We start from the raw sequence: 20,156 nt of genomic DNA on the forward strand, positions 1-20,156 counted from the left end.
AAAGATGATTACCGGCAATTCCGACCAATCCCACACAGAACCCGTTCTTTAGGAACCACATATAATGAGACATTTCATAGTTGACTTAGCGGCAAAGACTGGGGCGCCGGGGGGTAAGCTCGCCTCCCACAAGATTTGAACTTGTTATGTATTTGGGCAACATCGTTCAACGCACTTTGCCAATTGCGTCAACGCTTGGGGCAAAAGACAAAAAAATATAAAAGACAACAAAGAGTTAATGTTAAAGTAAAAATGGCAAAAAGACGAAAATGCCCTTGTAGCTAGTGATTATAGTAGGTGTTGAAACCCAATGAATTTAGTGGATCCGATCCGATCCGATCCTATCATCAATTGGATGTTGGATTTTGTCATCCAATCCGATCTAAATCCAATGGATGATTGGATCGGATGAGTTCCATCCATTTGATGTTACTATTGGTTATCCATTGGGTCGGATTGGATTCGTCCAATCTTTTTGATCTAATACTCAACCAATTAATCCACCATTTCAACCAATTATTATAAATTTTATTTAGTTATTAAAAAAACAACGTACATAAATATCAATAAAAAATAATATCTTAAAATGTTAATAATTATATATAGTTACTAATTGAATATAGTTTGATGATGATTGAATGGTTATTGGATAGGGAATTGGATTGGATCAATTCGGTTTTATTGGATGCTGGACTGCCATCCAATAATTAACCGATCCGATTTGGATGTTGAAATTTTGGATTCGATCCGATCCAATTACAATTGGATATCCAATTATGGTCGGTTGGTTCTAATTGGATTAATCGGTTTAAATTGGATCGGATGATTTTCTGCATACCCCTAGCCATTAGGGTGAGGGATCAAATTGTTACAAACATGCAAACGAGGAGTTCCGTTCTGCAATGAATAAAGTTTAAGGACCATTTTATAACAAACACCAAACTACACGGACGAAATTCGTAATTAACTTCTATTAGTATTATTTGGAGGCGCACAAATACAATCAAAGCACCCCCTGAAATGCTTTGTTAAGCGGCAATTACAAAACGCCCATTGCAGTACAATCACCTCACTGACGCAGTTGCTCTCCGTTATCTGAACTCGCCTTCTCCCTGAAACGAGACTAGGGTTAACATCGGAGGTAATTATCAGCTATCTTCAATTTAGTTTTGATTTTGTATGTTAATTTCAGCTGACATACGAGTATACAACCATTCCTCAATCAATTACCTTATTGATCTTAATCGAATTATTCTGTACTCGATGGTTGTGCCTGTGTCGTTGTTTATTTTCTGGTTAGCTGATTTTCGATTATGGAATTGTTTAATTGTGTTTTCTCTGCTGCGTTTTGAGTCAGTATGCTTCACTGATTATCAAGTAATTGGAAATTGCGAGATTGCGAGGCTGAATAAACAAGGAGACAATGCCACTCATATAATCATCGGGAATTATATGCTTATACCATAATTTTCTAGAGGAATTCTTGTTTAATTACACTATTCTTGTCGGTTTATGTTAGCATCTATAAATGTAAGTCATCATAAGATTTGAAGTTTAAGTCAATCATAGATTATATGGGATTCGGTAGATAAGAGTGCTGATATGACGATGAGCGTCAAGAAGTGAAGTGTCGTAAGTAGTTGTAGAAGATATCAACATGTGAAAAGGAAATTCTAGGAAAGGTAAACTTTGACGGAACCCAATTATTGTACCACAAAAGTGGGGAATCAGGGGAGTCATGAAAATCGTTATTACAGCCAAAACTTTTACAATTTAGGCTGTTGCACGGGAGAGCATGACAGTACCAAAAAGTTTCACTTTTGAGTGGAGATGTCAAGGATCAGTGTTTCAGATGATTAGGCATCATTATCATCACTTAAAGCTTCATCAGAAGTATTTTCTTTAAACTGGACTAATTCACTAGCTTTATTTATTGCAGGTCTGCAGGGGCCAAAACTGACTCTCTCTGAATAGGTGCAGATAGCTATGAGTTTGCAATTTGACATTGTTTAAAAAGAATGCCTGGCATAACTTTAGTTGCTCGAGAAACCATGTATGATGCTTGCCTCTGTGTATGGAATTAAGCATCACTTAGTATACACACACACATATATATATATATATGCATAGTTATCTTCATCTTATGCAATTTCATGGAACAGGAATTCTGTTTGCAATTGCAGTTACTCCAGAGGTTCAGGTCAGATGTGCCGCCAAGAACCTCATATTCAATTGTCTCAGGAAGAGCAAAATGCAGCTGAAGAAAGCCTTTCAGTTTACTGCAAGCCTGTTGAATTATACAACATTCTTCAACGCCGGGCAATAAATAATGTGACCACTTAATTTGACCCTCTTTTGTCCATTTTTATTCATTTACCATCTTATAGGGTATGATTGGTTGATGTAGATTGGAGATTGTGTGACATTTTAATTCATGTATATTATCAATCACAGATATCATGCTTTATCTGCATGTGCTTAGTGGCTGACATTTAGTGGAATAACTTACTGTCATTGTTAGCTTTTATGTCAGTCACATTTGACATTCCTGAGCTAACATGTTAATGAGACAGCTTCCATATGTTGATGCCTAAAACATTAAACATATTGTATCCATGAGTTTAAAAGTTATGATTTCATATGCAATAGATATTTTTGTTGCATGCTTTATCCTTTTTTCCGCACACTTCGCATCGGGGGTCATCACGGAAACAATTGCTCTACTCTCTGGGGTGGAGCTCAAGTTTGCATACATCCCACCCCTCCATACCCCACCTCCAGATGGGATTTGCTGAGCTTGTTTGGTTTGGTTTGGCTTGGTTTATAGATATTTTGTCATGATACCCTTATGTTTTGTTTCTAACTGATGGTTTAATTTCATGCAGCCATTATTTCTTCAAAGATGCTTGCGTTACAAATTACAAGCAAAGAACAAACGAAGGCAAGAATGCTACAAAATAATGCCAGCTATTTGTACATACAGTGGACTTTTACTATTATGTTTGGTTGCATCATAAAAAAATCAATGTTTTGCCGGTTGGTATCCTAGCATCATGGTTGCCAAGGAGTTCCCTTAGGACCGTGATGAACTTGTAGACAAGCGCTTACCAACAACTAAGGGAATTGTTGCATATATAGATTTCCCTCCCTGATATTTGTAAAACCGAGGAACCTTGTCATTTGTGTCTCCTAGGACTGAAAAGAATTAATACAAGAAGTCAAGTCTAGTGGTGTTGGTATTAAGGATGTATGGTAGTGAGCTTAGACGATAGAAGGTGCTTAAAAAGGATGTTTTTAGAGGGTCGATATTACAGAAGGACAGTTTCAAGAGAGGCCTGCCATTAGATGGACTAGCATGTTGGGTTACTAATTAAGAGACAATGTAAGCCCAAAGTACGAGTATGAGATTGAGAAGCGTAAATGTTAACGTTGATATGTGGACAAATGAGATGGATAGGATTAGATGAGGTTTCTGGCGCAGTAGAAGATAAACCGGTGCAACACTGCTTCAGATGGTTGGTTGTCTTTACCATGGAGTAGATCTTTGATTCATCAGTGAAAGGGTCTAGACTTGTTTAGGAAGAAGCATTAGGAGACACCGGGAAGGCTAAGGCTGAGACTAACATGCATAAGTAGTCAAAAGTGTTTTTGAAGGACTGGAATATGCTTTACATTGGAGAGGGTGAAGGGATACTATTCGTATTTCAAAGTGTTTATTGTTTCATATCTTTTCCCTATCATTCTAAGTCTATCCCAACTAGTTTGGGATAAAAGATTTTGCTGATTGTAATTACGCTGACATGATTAATCTTCGTTCATAACAGTTATGCCTCTGTTGATTCTAGGATTCAAATATCAGTATCCATATCTGGAGCTATTAATGATGGAATGTATGCTCAGAACCTTTTTCCATTGTACGTGTTATTGGCGAGGCCACTTTCTACCACAAACATGGAGGTAGTGCTCTTGATTTTAGTTTCCTGTGAATTCTTATGTTTATTTTTGCATCTTCACTTGCTTATTCTGACACCATATGGACTTTTTGGTCCTTGTCTTTAGATGCAGCATTCAGCTGTTTATCGCTTCAGTCAGGCTTGTAGATTGACTGCTTTTAATGGAGCCGAGACTCAGAGTGCTGCTCATGCCAAATTTCTTCTGCCAGAGATTAGCAAATTATCAGCAGAGGTCAAATCTGGCTCTCTTGCTATGTTGTTGGTGAGCTGTGGTATGGCATTGTTTGCAAGTTTGGTCATATCCAGAGGATGTGTATGTTCTGTTTGTTTCAGTTGGTAACGTTCTTTCTACTTTACAGCTGCTATCACAAATTGTCAAGGAATTGATCTGACCATGGACCACATTTTTTCTGCTTCATGTAAGATATGCTTTCAGGAAAAGATATTTTTGAATTGATTTTCATATTTCATCATCAGGATAAGTGATAGTTGTCCTTGAACTTGTCCATCCAGATTGTTGCATTCTTAATTGTGCTTCTTGTTTGCTTTTTTGCTTGTTGAGATTTAACTCCATCTTTATTCAACAAAGTTATTGCATCATTATCGGCATAAGTATCACCATGCATGCAAGAATGAATGTTTGAGCTGTTATAGGCATTCCCATATGAGTCATATGTAGTAACAGTGTAAATTGAATGAAGTTAAGAGCCTTTAGGGAAATGTCACCGCTTTATTATGTAATATCCATTGTCATGTCATAGTTGTTGGCTTTTAATAGTTAATCCAATGATCAATTCAATTAGTTATTGTCCTCCTTAGAGCCATGCATGCTATGAGCTTCTTTTGGATCATCATTTAGATATAACGATATTTTATTTTTTGCTTCTTTCTTATACTCCCTCCAGCCCATGGAAATTGCAATCTTGGATTTAGCTCATAGTTTAGTTAGCGTTTGGCTATTAGTCAAATGACTTGGCAACTCTTTGATGATGATAAGTAGTGAAGTCTTGTGGACCATATTAATGTCATCAACTCTTTTTAATGATGCCGATGAGAAACTTACTATTAGTTTCAGAAGTTACGAAAAGAGGAAATGTTGTAATTTCATGTGCATCACAAAACATAAACATGCACTTTCGATTGGACAGAGGGACCAATTCTTTTTCACATATCGAACTCCCTTGCTATCCTGCGGCTGGTATTTGGATATCATGCAATAGAAGGACCAAATCTTTTTTTGAGGACATAACTGATGCAAATTGATTGTTGTCGGTAGCTTTCTTATTGAATTGAGTAAAGAAATGGAATTACAGAGGGTTTGAGAGGCCGGTTCTCTCCCTAGAGAGCTTGCGCCCTTTTTCGATCTCACAAAACCGAATGTCAACTCCACTAACGAACTTCCCAATATAAAGGAATTGTCTCTATTATTCTATTCAGAAAATACCGAACTACCCTCCACTTATTTACAACTAAACTACTTAAATCTTCTTTTATATGTAAACTCATATAGAAGTTATTGGAAAAACATGACTAGGTAGTAGATTTAGGATAGCGATTTGTAGCTAGTGTGGATAGAAAGAAGGGAGTGAGAGGTTGAGTCCTAAGATAGATGGAGTGATGTGTGTTGTTTCCTTACTTTGTATGTTTCATTGTGCCTATTGCCCTTCTCTTCCTTTTATGCTATTAACTACTCCCTCCATCTCAAATAAGTGTCCAAATTTCTATTTTTGTTTGTCCCAAAATAAGTGCCCACTTTCAAAAGTAAATACCTACTTTCTAGTTTTACCCTTAATTATGAAACGAAGAAATTAATTATTCCATCTATTATTAAGGGCAAAAATGTCCTAGGTTATCTAAAAATGTAATAATTATATATGTCTAATATTGTGTGCCTTTTTCATTGTGGACATTTATTTTGGGACGGAGGGAGTATTTACTAGTATTGGTTTTCTTCTTTCCCTTTTCCTTTTCACTCACACTTCTGCACGAGTCGGTAGTCTTCACAGAAACAACCACTCTACCCTTTGGCTAGAGGACATGTCTGTGTGCATCCCATCCCTCCTAAACCCTGCCTTCGAGTGGGATATTCTCGGTCTATTTGGTTTGGTTTTGTACCATGCCAAGCTATATCCTCTTGATGCTTGGATATAGACTTATGGAACATAATGTAGATGGGACTTTCCACATGTGTTTCTGAGACAACTTGTTGTGTGAAACTCTTGGCGATATTTTTATGTGAACTCAAAAGTAGAAGAATGCAATTTGAATAAATTTTTTTGGATGACAGCTAATTACTCAATTCACAAGCTTCTCTTTTGAGTAGATTGTGAGTTATTTAAACAAATCTGTCTTCTTACGGCTAGATCCAGTCCCCTGGTTTTTTCCGTTGTATTCTTTCTTAACCTTTATATTGACAACATTGTATTGAACCGATCAAATCGGATCAAATTGATTATAAAAAACATTTTGTGTGTATCTCGCCAGTGGACTTAAAAAACCTCACATGAAACATCGTAGTAGCCAGTGGAAAAGAAAGCAACAACGATTCCCGGGTGATACACATGCTACGATGGCTGGGACATAGGTCTGTGGGATTTGCATGTTTCTCTCTCTCTCTCTCTCTCTATATATATATATATATATATATCTTTGGAGTCCATTTTATTATTTTGGATTTAAAGACTATTAATTTGAGTTGTTTCCAAGTGGATCATGTATTGGGTCGTACCTCTATGATTGCAGCGAGCCAGTGAACAAAATAACAATTGGAAGGAGGCAATCCCTTGGTTGACTGCCACCCTCTGTCTGAATTCACTATAGTGTATAGCATGAAGCATCTTATCCAATCTTTTAGACTTTATTTTGGTCTCTTCATGCACCGACATGAATCCCTTTATAAATATTTGTTTCTTGTATCTGTTTTCTCATTTGTACATCGTTGACAGCAATGTTTGAAGGTAACTGCTTGTTGGGGAAGATCCCGATGGATTTACTTCATCTGTCATGGGAGAGATCTCCAAACTTAAGTTTAGGGGGAAGAGCTGAGATGATGGCTAGTGTTAGCATGCGTTACTGCGATATGAAGGTATGCTTGCTTTGGGGTAGAAAAATTACAAATTATATAATATGGCAAAGAGTGGTTAAAATGAGACGTTGTGAGGCTTCTATGCATTTTATTGTTTAGTTACATTTGTTCTACCAGGAAATTGTTGTAGTGATTCACTCCCTTGGGTCCACACCTGTTCTTACAGTCTTACATATGCACGCCCACAAATTGCTATTATGAATTAACCAATATACAAATATATTTATTTGAACTCACATGAGATTAAAAAGTTAAAAGGATCAGCTTACAGACATATATGTGAAGTTGTATTTGTATGCTAGTGTCAAGAGAAAGATGACCACCATGGATGACCTTCTATCATATTCCATCTATTGTTCCAGATTTGGAAGGTCAAATGCATTTTTATTTACGTGTAAGGTAGTACAAAGTGCCATACCTGGTCGGCTCTCCCTTTTCACACATGGTAGGAGAAATGTTGGGTTAAAGAAACTACTGGAATCTAAGGCTTTATTATAGGGAGACCAAGATATTATGTGATAGACTGATAATCTAGTGCAAAAATGGCCTTACCCTATGGTTTGAATCTCATCTGGGCCTATCCCACCCATTGCAGTGAGGCAGCACTGCAGCAGGGGGTGTTGGTGGTTGGGGGTATAGATATAGATGTAAAAGTTTGCTGCATTCTTACTCCAGGTCTTGATTGTGGGTCACTATCCAAAGAATTGAAGTCACACATACCCAACTCTATGTATTATGTACAGACATATAATACAAATATGGTTCACCAAGCAAAAGGGGGAAGAGGCTGGATTAGTTTATTGCTTCTATGTCTTTGTGTTTTTCTTTCTCATTTTCATCACTGGGTCTGCTTTTGCAGTTGAGTGGTTTGGATGAGGAAAAATGTATATCTTTTCGGTTTCAGTATAATTCAGAAGCTGTGGTATGTTCCCTTGTAGCTATGTGATTAACTTATTAATGATTATGTTCCTACTGCTCTTAAGTTCATTTTATGGTGCCAAAGAGTATATTGCAACAGGTACCAGTGATGGTCTCTGCAGAGGAGCTTGGAGCAAAAGATATATCGGCTTATGATTTGTATTCATACAGTGATATTCCTGATAATTCCCTGCCTCATATTGTGAGGTAGATATGGTCTTTGTGCTTCATTTATCTCTTCTAAATTGCATTTTCTCTTTGCTGTGGTATTGTAGTTGTATCATAGTCTGTTTAATCTTTCCATTCTAGTGTATCTGCTGGTTCCTATTTTTCTAATGAGTAGCCTGTCTGTCGTAATTGGTTTCACTATATAACATTTAATAATACAACTCTCTTCTTAAGGTGTAACTCCTAAAAGGGCATCCGAATAATTGAATGGAATACTCGGTTAAACTTCAAGTTTGAATCAGGTTCATGTTTCCGGCTTAACAATATGGTAATTTGATTTAATTTCAAGGTGACTCCTCAAGATCTGCTGAAACAGAGTGTTTTAGTCGTCTTAATAGGTTCCTGGTACTACATGTATGCACTTTATTTTCTATATCATGGTAATCAGTTACAAAACCTGCTTTCTCAAAATAGCTAGTATTCTCTTTAAATTCTTACTTAACTTGTTGATATTTTGTTATTTTAAGATGAAAAAATCAGTGATGCCGATTAATTTGGTGTCTTCACGTACAATATTTCGTGCAGAACTACTTAATCACAAGCTATGAAGATTTAAATCGTATGAGTGACCCTTCCTCATTGGGGGAGTTGCAGTTTGATGTCTATTATTTTGATGGTTTTATGACCCCACGTTACTTTATATATTTTCATCCTTATGTGTATTTGTTGTCTTATACAAATAACTTGTGTTTGAATACCTCCTTATTTTCTTTGGTTGGTTTTGGTTGCATTAAGCATCAGAAAGGTATGCATACATCCTTCTCCAGAAGTCTTAATAAAAGTATTAGTTTTTTAGAGCTATTTATCTGATCAGTGCCACCTTGTTCTTGGATCTGTAACTTGTTTTCCCTGCTATAGCCATTTGTTGCATTTGGAAACTTATGTGGAATGTTATAAACCTTATTTGCTGTTGTTATCGTCATTTGTAGACGAATAACAATTATTTCACTTTTCATTATTGTCTATGGTTATTTTGGTTGTACCAAACAACAGGAAGGTATACTTAAGTGTGTGAGGAACAACAGAGAATCGATCTCGTAGAGATCCATACTTGTTCTCAGTCCATGAGCTCGAAGCTTCTTTTGCAGCTCGGAACTTCTTTGTAGTGGCTCCCTTCCACACTTGCTTTCTCTTTCTTTTTTGATATGTTTTCCAATTAAATATTGATTCTTTTTTAATTATTCATCATTGCCTCCATGTTTCATTTTGGTTCTTTTGATTTTCGTTCTCCCTTTGGTTTCCTTTTGTTACTTTTGGAGTTGCAATTATAACTTCTGCTGCTTTTATTGCCAGGTTGAGAGCTGGAAATGTTGTTTTCAAGTACAAGTACTACAACGATATGCTGCAGAGGAGTGAAGGTATGGGAAATTTATTGGTTCCAGTTTTGCCACCACAATAGAGGCATTTAGTTGTAATTTTTATTACTAGGTGTCATCTCTACTTGCACAATTCACAAAAATAGTCCAACTGTACACATGTTTTGCCGCCTGAGTATGTTCATATATTTTTTTTTTGCTTCACTGTGAAAAGAATTCTTGCCTACAAAGTACTAGTCACAGGTTGCCATAATCATACCACTTACGATGCAATTACACAAAAAAACATCAGATAGGAACTTATCAAAGGATCGAATCCTGGTTGAGTAGCCTTTATATTGGTAAACTGCTTCTTTGAAATTGTATAAATAGACGTTTTAATATATATATATATATATATATATAAAATATATCAATTGGAAGTTTTTCTTGTGTGTATCATGGTCTCCACTCTTGTGATGATTTCGCTTCATCCTAGCTTGACCTTGTGATTCTTAAAAATATGAGGGGCACTGTTCTCTTTTGCTCTTTTCTAGCAACTCTGGCAAGGGGTTCAGGGCACGACCTTGGCAAGGCTTTCCATCACTTTCGGATACCGGCTTTCGTCTCTTGTTTTCTTACTTTTCTTGTGTTCTTTTCTCATACCGAGAAATCCATGACCCATTCTACTAGTTCAAAAGAATATTGACTATCCAAAAGATCAAGTATAAATCCATGTTGTTGAGATACAATTGTTAACAAGCAATGACTTCAAAATGATTGGTGAAGGTCTGGAACATTACTTTAGGGATGGAGTCAATGCAGTTGGGGATCCTAATTGTAATTTGTTGCACCTCATATAAAAATGTCCCTTAGTATTTTGGATATATGTGTTTATGACATACATAGAAAATAGTTACAATTCATTGGAGTGAATCTTATGATTCAATTTGGGATGCACGATTCTATAGAATGAGGCTCAGGTACATGATTTTATGTGTATTATGTGTATATGCATATCAATTTGCATGATTTACATGATTTTTGGTGGTAAAATTGTTCAACCCATATTGAGTTCTTAGTAATATTATGTGTATATGCATACCAATTTGCCTGCTGTAAGGATTTTTCAATGCTAATACTTGCCCGAAGCAAGAAGATAAAGGCTTATTGTAGTTTGTCGGTCTTATCGTAGGATCCTTAGGGGATTTTTTTCCCAATCTATGAAGCTCTTAATGGGTTAATAGTTTGTGTGCTATGTATGAAGCACAAAAGTTACTGTTTTACTCTTCCGTTTGGATTAAGCAATGTATGTCTGATTTTTTTTTTGAATAAAAGTTATGAATGACAAAAATATGTCAATTTATGAATTACTTGATAAAAACTACTTTGACTAACATAATGATATAATTTCACTAAGAATTTAAATTACAATTAAAACCATTGTATAACAGGATACAAGGAATATTCATATCAAAAATTGAAGTTTCCAAATGATATTCATTTGTATACCAAAATAAAATATTCCTTTGAATAAAAAGATACATGGATTATTCATAACAAAAATTGAAGTTGCATTTATTGTAGACATAACATTATGATGTACATTCAATGATATCGTCATAACTTCATTAGTAACTTAAATGATCATTAAACATAAAATCATACAATAAATATTTAAATGTCACTAAATACATCATAGACGTCTTTTACATACATTATGAAATAGGGTAAAATGCATGAAATAGCAACCTACTGTTACAAATTTTCTTATTATAGCATTCTACTTTCAGTTTTTCTTATTACAGCAATGTACTTTCAAAATATTTTTTATTAGGGCATCGTACTTTCAAAAATTTACCCGTTATAGCATTGGGTAACCTGTTACTTGTTGAACAGGTTTTTCTTTGTTGACGTGTCAAACTTAAAATGACATGGAAGCCACATAGGATAATCTGTTACACATGGGAGAACTTACATCTCATTTAAAAGAAAATTCTAATTTAAAAACAATTTTAAATTCTATAGAAGGAGCATCATGAAAGTAGATGATGTCTAAAAGTGAATCGCTAACTGAATTCTAAAATTTCTTTTCATTGTTCTAAAATAACTTTTTTATGTTTTCCTATCTGAAAGTGCGTTCCAAATGAAGCAATATTACCCTGAAGGCGCTGTTCTTGGATTTTCACCAAGATCCTTGTCACTGCGTTGTGCGAGCTCCTACATCAGATGGGTTGGCACTAGAAAGCTATGAATTATTCAAAAAATTTGTGTATGAATTAATTGTCTATTATACCATAAGGGCATCTTACGAGCTGCCATGTTTGACCTGCACATGCTTACTAATATACTTACTTAGGTTTCAGCAGGGTCCTTCCTTGGCGAGAAATTTCCTCAAATGCACTCCTCATAGCTAAGCAGAAATACCTAACAACTCCAGATCGAGAATAATTTATGTTCCAAATTTATCCATGTCTACCTTTTGCCACTCCAATTAGATTCCATCAGATACGATATAATATTTAAGGCTTGGTGGCTAGAGTTGAGAGTTTACTGATCCTAGTAACAGGTATCCTTACCTACGGCAGAGTGCAATGCTTTTTATGTTTTCGAAGCAATCATTTTCGTGTAGCTTGCTAGACGTTCTGTCTGTATTTTCTTCAGCATAATCACTTCCGTAGTTGTAACTAGTTGCTACCACAACCTTGGCTTATGATATGCTATACAGAATTGCGTCACAAGATTATGAGAATATATAGTAAAGGTTAGGGTGGTGTGCAGACACACAAGGATGGATAAGATAGATATATGAGAATATATAGTGAAGGTTAGGGTGGCTCCTTTGTAGAGAAACTAATGCAAAACCACTTGAGATGGTTTGGTCATCATATGTGGCTTCCATGTCATTTTAAGTTTGACACGTCAACAAAGAAAAACCTGTTCAAAAGGTAACAGGTTACGGCAATGCTATAATGGGTAAATTTTTGAAAGTACGATGCCCTAGTAAAAAATATTTTGAAAGTACATTGTTGTAATAAGAAAATCTGAAAGTAGAATGCTATAATAAGGAAATTTGTAAAAGTAGATTGCTATTTCGCACATTTTTCCCTATAAAATAATACAAAATTCAATTTAATTTATATATTAGTAGAATTATTTCATTATTACATAAAAGTATGTTAAAAACATTGATAAGCTGTAGAAATTTAATAAATCAAAATAAATATCTTTAATTATTAGTATTATGAGAAATATAACCAAACCAAAGGAGCCCAATATACCAAGAGGTGGGTCTAAAAGAGGGTGGGATGTATGCAAACTTATCCCAATATACCAACGTACCCAATATACCAAGAGGTGGGTCAAAAAGCTCAAATTGTGTCCACGCATAAAGAAAAGGGGAGAGTAGAGTTGGAAAGAACATGAATTAGTGAATTAAGCAATTGGGGATGGCTGTCCCAATTAAGCGAAAGTGGTTGATGGCTTAATCATCAAGCCACAAACAAACTGCCATATGTGGCTTAACAAATAAGCTCCTTAAATCTCTAAACAAACTCCCCCTTAATTTTCATGGAAGGCAAGGGTTTGCCAAGCAATAAAAGAATTTTTTTTTGCCATCTCACAGTGAAGCTGTATCGTCTCTTTCTAAATCTATGACATTTTTTAATGCTTGGTGTCTTTAGAACCTAATTACTTGTTCTGAATTTGCAGTTACTGAAGATTTTACATGTCCATTCTGCTTGGTGAGATGTGCAAGTTATACGGTAGATATCGCTGACTTCGTTTATATCATTTCTTAGGATGCACTTTAAGTCATTTGTTTAATGTGATTATTTTATGATTATCTCAATGTCATTCAGGGTCTGAGATTTCACTTGACTTCGTCGCATGATCTATTTCGCTTTCAGTTCTGGGTTGGTAAATTTTGTAAATCTTCAATTTTTTTGCCATCTTTGACTATAATTTTTACCGTCATACTTTTTTGGGAACAAAGAATAGGTCATAAGTATACTTTTGTTACTGTGTTTGTTTGGTTTGGTCATACTTTTGTTACTATTGTGTAGGTAAATGAAGATTATCAAGTCGTTAATGTATCCGTGAAGACTGATATATGTAATTCTGAGGTAAGAATAGGAGTATCACCTTGAAGTAGCTTGGGGTAGTATTTGTTGCTCACAGTATTTTCCCATTTATAGAAAACCACTTAAATATATCTAGCCAATTTTTTTTTGTTTGTGGACTTTACATGCTCCTATTATAAATTCCATACAGAGATGGTTGCCTCTGTTTATGGACTTGCTAAAATAATGTTCTGCTCTACTAACCTTTACATAACAAAGAAACGCTTTAGGGTTTAGGTGGGTTGTTTATATTCCCTTGATCAATCCAAGTGACCATGGTTGCTAAATTTTACTTCTGTAAGTTCTGTTGCTCATTCTGTTGTGTCTTCACCATCACTTGGGTTTACACCTTCTATATATTGCATATAGTTTTCCCTTTGTAATCTTTATTTATTTGAAATCAACTAATGTATTTTTCTTGTTCAACACTCTGTTTGCCTTGAAATGCATGCTTCTCAGATTGCTGCCGATGGCGTTGATCCTAGACAACAGACGTTTTCATTTTGGTAAGTTATGAACTTTTTCTCCTGTTAAAAATACAAATTAAGATAAATTTGATTTCATTAGGAGTAAAGAAGTTTACTAATATGGGTGTAAAACACTTTATACAGCCATAAGCCCAAGAGACACCGGAAACCAAAGAACCTAACTCAAAATGCAAATCATGTGCATCCTTTTTTGTTGGATTCAGGTATGCCTCCAAAGCTCAATGAGCTCAAGGAGAAGACAGATTGCTTGACTTCATTGTGTTCGACTTCTATCCGTGTTTAGTCCCTTGCAATCTTTTTATTACTTTTCCTGAACATGCAAACATATTATTTTCTATGAAGTTTAGAAGTGGTGTGTTTTATTCGCTGAAGCTAAGTTGTGTGATGCCATTTACTCATGCTTATGGTCGATGACATTAGTTGTGGAGAACCAATGTGTTTGCTTGTGCTTTAGGTGATCTCTAGGTTATATTGTATGAGATGTTTTACCTGAAATGTAGTAAACAGATTGCAGTGAGTTACGCTGATCATGGATTGGTTTTCTTAACTTGTCATAACAAACCAATCGTGTTTATATTTGTCTGTAAGATCTCTTGCTTTGAAATTGCAAAATCATTAGGGCAGAAGTTGGAAGTGAAAAACAGGTGAGAGAGATTTGACTTGTGTGGGGGCCCATGCAATAAGCTATTGATCGGGGACCTAAATGCTGGTCATGTCTTGTCTCCTACCAGAGCGCTTCTGATTCCTGTTTCTCCAGTCATGATCATGGGATGAGGAAAAGAAAGAAAATATGCAAGGTGTGGAGATATTGAGAGGTAGAATAGTGAAATGAGTTCAAGGGGATTAGTTAAGACATGCTTCTTTAGCGCAGGCCATGGGGTGAAGTTGGAAGGGTCAGTGAACTATGCGAAGGGAAAATCTTGGGCGCTATTGTTGTCTATATACAAGTGGCGCAGGCAAAGCTGTGGCGACTCGTGGAGTAGACAGCAAGCTCCGCTCGCATGAGTTGTCTGCGCCTTTGGGTGCTTCTGTGGATGATATTGTATAAATAAATACCATCTGAATGATGAATACTTTAGGGTAAAAAAGGCTATTTTCATCTGGCATTGTTTGATTAATTCCAGATGTCCCTGAGGGTGCAAAATGTGATACTTACAGTCCTAATGCAACGAGTGTATCAATTGCTACTGGTGTTTCATTTGCTGAACCTGAATCTGGCCAATCTGTACCTGGAAGCAACCTTGCACCTCCGGCTATGCTGCAATTTGCAAAGACAAGAAAGTTATCTGTTGAACGATCTGACCCTAGAAAGTATGCTCTTTCTTTTTTAAACTTTACCATATTTTTCGATCATCTGGCCTGTGCCTGATTTATTTTGTTCTTCTGGTTCTTTTTTTTGGGGTACTTTAGACGTATTGCCTGGTACTACATCAGGTGCTCTATACTTTCTGGTGGGAAGGCTGCCTGTTTGGTAGAAGCTACCTGTTGGTCATGAATATGCATAGTACCTAAGTGGAATAGTTACCGACTGTCAAATGAATTTGGTCCATGTAGAAATGGCATATATGTAACCACTTATCACTCTTCTTTTCTATTGCAGCCGCGCACTCCTGCAGAAGCGGCAGTTCTTTCACTCGCACAGAGCTCAGGTTACGACCTAACACTTTTTGCTAATTTATAGAAAATGGTTGTGATATGGTCTTCATAGGTAGATATCCATAGTTACTTACTACTGCTAGGCTATGTCGTAAAGAACTTCATGGCAGAATTAGGTTCACTGGTAGTGATAGCTATTGTCATTGTGGGTAAATTATGAGAACATGGTCAAAAATTGCAACATTAATCAATTATGGTGCACCAAAGTTTTATCATGCTTGGCTTCATTGTTTGTATTATGATAAGCCATCAATAGTGAAAATATATTCTAGAAGGAAAAAGAGAGAAAACGGGTGACGGGTGCTTGTGCTGGTCGTTAGTAGGGAAGGAGCAAATGGGACTTTTCCTTATTTCTGAGTGGGAATTAGTATAAAATAAGTTGTTTGGGGGGGAGAGGCAGGCACGTCAAATTTTTGTGAGTATTTTCTCAATTGGGAGAGAACCTGGCTCTCGAAATCCAGGATCTCTCTCTGTAATTCTCACTTTCAATTGCAATTCAATACAAATTGCTGGTAGCTTATCATATTATTTATGCTTACTTTATGTTTCTTGTCTGTAGTTCTCTGCTCTGGATTCTGTAGGAAGAAAATTGCATTTTTTTTCAATTGTGGTAATTGCAATCCACCATCAAGTATTCATATTTAAGATTTGTTTCTGCTACTTTCAGCCAATGGCTTTGGAGCAAGTTTTCGCAGAGCAAGACAGTGAAGATGAAGTTGATGATGATGTTGCTGATCTCGAAGACAGAAGGGTATGTCTGTTGTTCTCTGGTCTTAAAATATAATATAATTACTATCATTGTATGTGTGCTTAAGGGGTGTGTTTCTGATCATCCTTATGCTTGTAAATGAGTGAATTTATTCCAATGTTCAGATATCACTTTTATTGAGATTGTAAATCTGCTTTACAAATTTAAAGCCGAGGAAACAGGAAAGGAGTTGTGTCACAACTTTTCCCCCTTCTTTCAACACCTTGTACTGCTATTCCTCAACCCTTAAAATCGTCCCGTGAAGATATAATGGGATTCAGGAAACTTGCACCACATGATATATATTGCAAAACATCTCGTACTTTGGGTGTTTTTTAAGGTAGTGGTGGGAAGTCAAAGTTTAACTCAAAATGTTGGATGGTCACTTAAGGAGCTTCCCCTTGTAGATTGTATCTCGTAAGGAGTAGCATTGAATACAGTACTGGACTTTTTAAATCTCCTGGAAGGAGGATGATATATACTGCATTGTGTAGTAAAGAAAGTTAGACTATACACGATAAAGGGAGCATTTACTAGTATTACACAAGGGTGATGAGTATATGCAAGTTGTGTGTATATTTTTTGCTTGAAGAACAACCATTTGATCCCAAGTTAGGTGGTATCGGCCAAAGTATGAAACTGTTTCAGCTTTTATCATATTCTTAACGTCATCAATCTCTACATCCTTGTCTAATAGTGATTTCAAATATGAATGCATGATATCCTTCCTAGCTAAAGACTAAACATGATACGACATTCTCTACTGCAGTCTCAATGCTGCCTAAAAAGCAGTTAATATACTTTCTTCTAGTCTGACTTGATATAAAACCTTAATCTCATCAAGCAAGCATGATATCGTCGGGAAAAACATATACCATGGAATTTCTTCTACACTACTCATCGATAATTTAAAAAAAGGGACTTGATGTTGACCCTTGGTTCAATCCTATTGTAATATCAAATATGAAAGCTCTCATCTTCTCCATGCACACCATTATGCTATCATACATACTCTATCACATCCAAGTACATTATAAATGTTCTTTTTTTTCTTCTTTGAGAGCACAATATATCACTCTTGCTATCTCTTTAGATCAATGAACATCATATGCAAAAATCTTATGTTGACCTCAGATATCACCATGAGTTATCTAATCAAGACGCCTTTGTTGTCTATCTTCCTGACATAAAACTAAATTGATGTTTCAGAGCCTAGTCCTAACCCTTGATATATGCTCAATAACCACAACCAATTGTCACTGCTTCAGGCATGATTCCTAAGCACCGTTGATCTGTACATCTCAGCTAAAACATGGGCTACAATAAAGACTGTAAAGTTGATTTAATCTTGTGTAATTGCTAACCATATGGATGTTTTCTGACCAATGAAGTCGGGATTAAATGATCTAAAATTTTCACTACCCAAATAACAACGAGTGGCTTGTCCTTTTGGCCGTATAGGCTTCTCGTTTATGTTGAGCAAAGTGACATGTCCTTTCACTATTTTACCGTTGCTTACTTGTAATGTTGAATTTCAACATCCTGATGCAGAACCCATCACAATTGTCCATAGTTGTGGCTTAATACTTTTGTCTATCATTTTTTAGGGGTCACTTATGCCTGTTCATCAAGTCATTTGGACTAGAACATCTTTATAGTCCCAAATATGTTGATGTACAAATAGGATGCTTGACCAGGCAATCCAGCAAAAGTGCAGATCTTAAAACTGGATATTCATTTGATCTGATTAAAGAAGAAGCTGACAGGTACTTTCATATTTTTCAGATGCTTGACGACTTTGTCGATGTTGCCAAAGAAGAGAAGCACATGATGCATCTCTGGAACTCCTTTGTGAGAAAGCAGCGGTAATTTGTTTCTTGCATATACATACATATATTTCACATGATATTGATCGTATGAAGAGGGGATTTATGGATAAAGTATAACAAGGGGATTGATGGATAAAGACATCTCCGCGTGTTTTTACTTTCAAGCATTTGCATGTTTTCAATTGCATGGGCAATTGAAGTTTTGAAGTACCATACTTGTCCTCTCAGTGCAAATTAACCACCATTTTTGTGAACATGCTAAAACGAACACTACATTTGCAGGAATATGATTTTGAGGACATTATACTTGGTAGTTTTTGGTCAAAAATGTTCGTTCTTGTAAAAACAGTATTTTCTTTTTCATTTTCACAAGAATGATGTTTGTTTCTAATAAAAAGTCAAATACAAAAGTTATTCCATCGCTACCACTTGAGAGTTGTTTTTATGATGGTACCAGGGTGCTGGCAGATGGCCATATTCCGTGGGCATGCGAGGCATTTTCGAAATTGCATGGAAAAAACTTTCTCCAGAACCCAAAACTGCTCTGGTAGTTATCTCTCTTCTCTTTCTAACTTTACCTGGCCCTCCATCTTTACACTTTTATGTTTCATTGGTTTGCTTCGAGCGGTATTGTTCGTGTTTAACCAATCCCTTCACTCTTATATAAAACCGTCCCTTTGGCTTTAGGGTGCCTGATACAGCTAGTTAACTATGATATTTGAGCACAAGGTTTAGAGGCAGTACCCTTGTGTGTTATTTTTTAGTTTGCAAGTGTCAGCATCAATAGCACCATTTTCAACTTAAACTCTGGTTGGCGAACTAGTCAATAAGCTAGCTAATAAACTAGTAATGCTTGGTAAAAACTAGTTGATAAGCTAGATAACAATATAAAAGGACATGTAAAAAAATACGAGGAGCATAATTGAAAAGATGGAGCTTTTCGGTGATCTTAAAAAATAAGCCATTTTTTTTAATCGGAGAAAGAAAAAGTTGTTGGTCTCATAGCAAAAATATGGTTGTCAAACATGGGTTAGAGTGGTTGGTTAGATACGCAGAAAGTGTTTGTATAGAAAGAGAAGGTAGGGCTTGTGTGAGTAATTGACATAAACAATTAGTTGCAGAAGATCTGTGTTATGTTTATGATTAATAAAGGAATGGTAGGAGAAGGGTTTTAGAATGGTGTTGATGACTTAGACTTACTACTCTTGATTGGCATTGGCAGGTGTTGGAAATTATTGATTGTGAAACTCTGGAATCATGGTCTTGTGGACTCGAGAACCATGAATAAATGTAACCAAATACTTGACCACATTCATCCTACTACTACTACTACTACTACAAGAAGTCAAATGTAAGTCAAGATTTTGCTGCTCTACTCTCTTCCTGCTGCTACTTGTATTCCTTTTGGTAACTTGATGATTATGTCACCTGTAAACACCATAAATAAACAATTAAAAATAAATTGGCACATAAGATATCTTTATGTTATACTTGAGTGGTGTTTGTAATTGCATTGCAGCAGCTAAGCAAGCTATCATCATTTAGTTTTGATTGCAATTATATTATTATTATTATATATAGTCTTTGATCCAACAACAAATATAACTAATGTGTTCCATTATTATTATTATTATTATGAAGCAACTTTCTTAATGGTACATATCCTCTCAACTTTAGAGGGAATGTCACAAAACAAGTATCTATTTCTAAAATTAATTCCTATTCTACTCTTCTTAATTATTAGATGGTAAAAGTGTCATTTAATTAATTAAAAAGTGTATCATTTACTGTGTGTTCTTTCATTATGTACATTTGTATTTTGGAACAGAAATGTG

General features: G+C 35.8%; 1 protein-coding gene across 7 annotated transcripts; it reads left to right on the forward strand.

The window, feature by feature from the left end:
* The first annotated feature begins 1,027 nt into the window (after window positions 1-1,027).
* Window positions 1,028-19,881, forward strand: LOC112509938 (polycomb group protein EMBRYONIC FLOWER 2-like). Of its 7 annotated transcripts, none has more exons than XR_003068870.1 (22): window positions 1,028-1,141; window positions 1,940-2,053; window positions 2,163-2,331; window positions 2,886-2,941; window positions 3,846-3,957; window positions 4,060-4,225; window positions 4,313-4,372; window positions 6,899-7,038; window positions 7,898-7,960; window positions 8,042-8,163; window positions 9,478-9,542; window positions 13,191-13,243; window positions 13,340-13,393; window positions 13,544-13,603; window positions 14,060-14,106; window positions 14,212-14,291; window positions 15,247-15,399; window positions 15,689-15,737; window positions 16,412-16,495; window positions 18,278-18,357; window positions 18,779-18,868; window positions 19,544-19,567. XR_003068870.1 is itself a non-coding variant. In XM_025115152.1 (22 exons), the coding sequence occupies exons 2-22, from the start codon at window positions 2,019-2,021 to the stop codon at window positions 19,674-19,676; spliced, it is 1,905 nt and encodes a 634-aa protein (XP_024970920.1). In that variant the 5' UTR covers window positions 1,028-1,141; window positions 1,940-2,018; the 3' UTR covers window positions 19,677-19,881. The 7 variants fall into 7 exon arrangements, 6 of the variants coding, with proteins under 6 accessions (XP_024970920.1, XP_024970922.1, XP_024970921.1 ...); XM_025115152.1 differs by having other exon boundaries at window positions 15,213-15,399; window positions 19,544-19,881; XM_025115154.1 differs by having other exon boundaries at window positions 8,057-8,163; window positions 15,213-15,399; window positions 19,544-19,881.
* Window positions 19,882-20,156: the final 275 nt, after the last annotated feature.

This window comes from Cynara cardunculus (assembly GCF_001531365.2).
Source record: "Cynara cardunculus var. scolymus isolate 2C chromosome LG 3, CcrdV1, whole genome shotgun sequence".
In the NCBI taxonomy this organism is placed as follows: Eukaryota; Viridiplantae; Streptophyta; class Magnoliopsida; order Asterales; family Asteraceae; genus Cynara; species Cynara cardunculus.

Excerpts from the sequence above, each read along its gene's own strand:
- LOC112509938 (XM_025115152.1), top strand. The coding sequence starts at position 2,019 with ATGCCTGGCATAACTTTAGTTGCTCGAGAAACCAT. Across the intron at positions 13,604-14,059 it reads CTGATATATGTAATTCTGAG|ATTGCTGCCGATGGCGTTGA; the intron begins GTAAGAATAGGA and ends CATGCTTCTCAG. Across the intron at positions 15,738-16,411 it reads TTCACTCGCACAGAGCTCAG|CCAATGGCTTTGGAGCAAGT; the intron begins GTTACGACCTAA and ends TGCTACTTTCAG.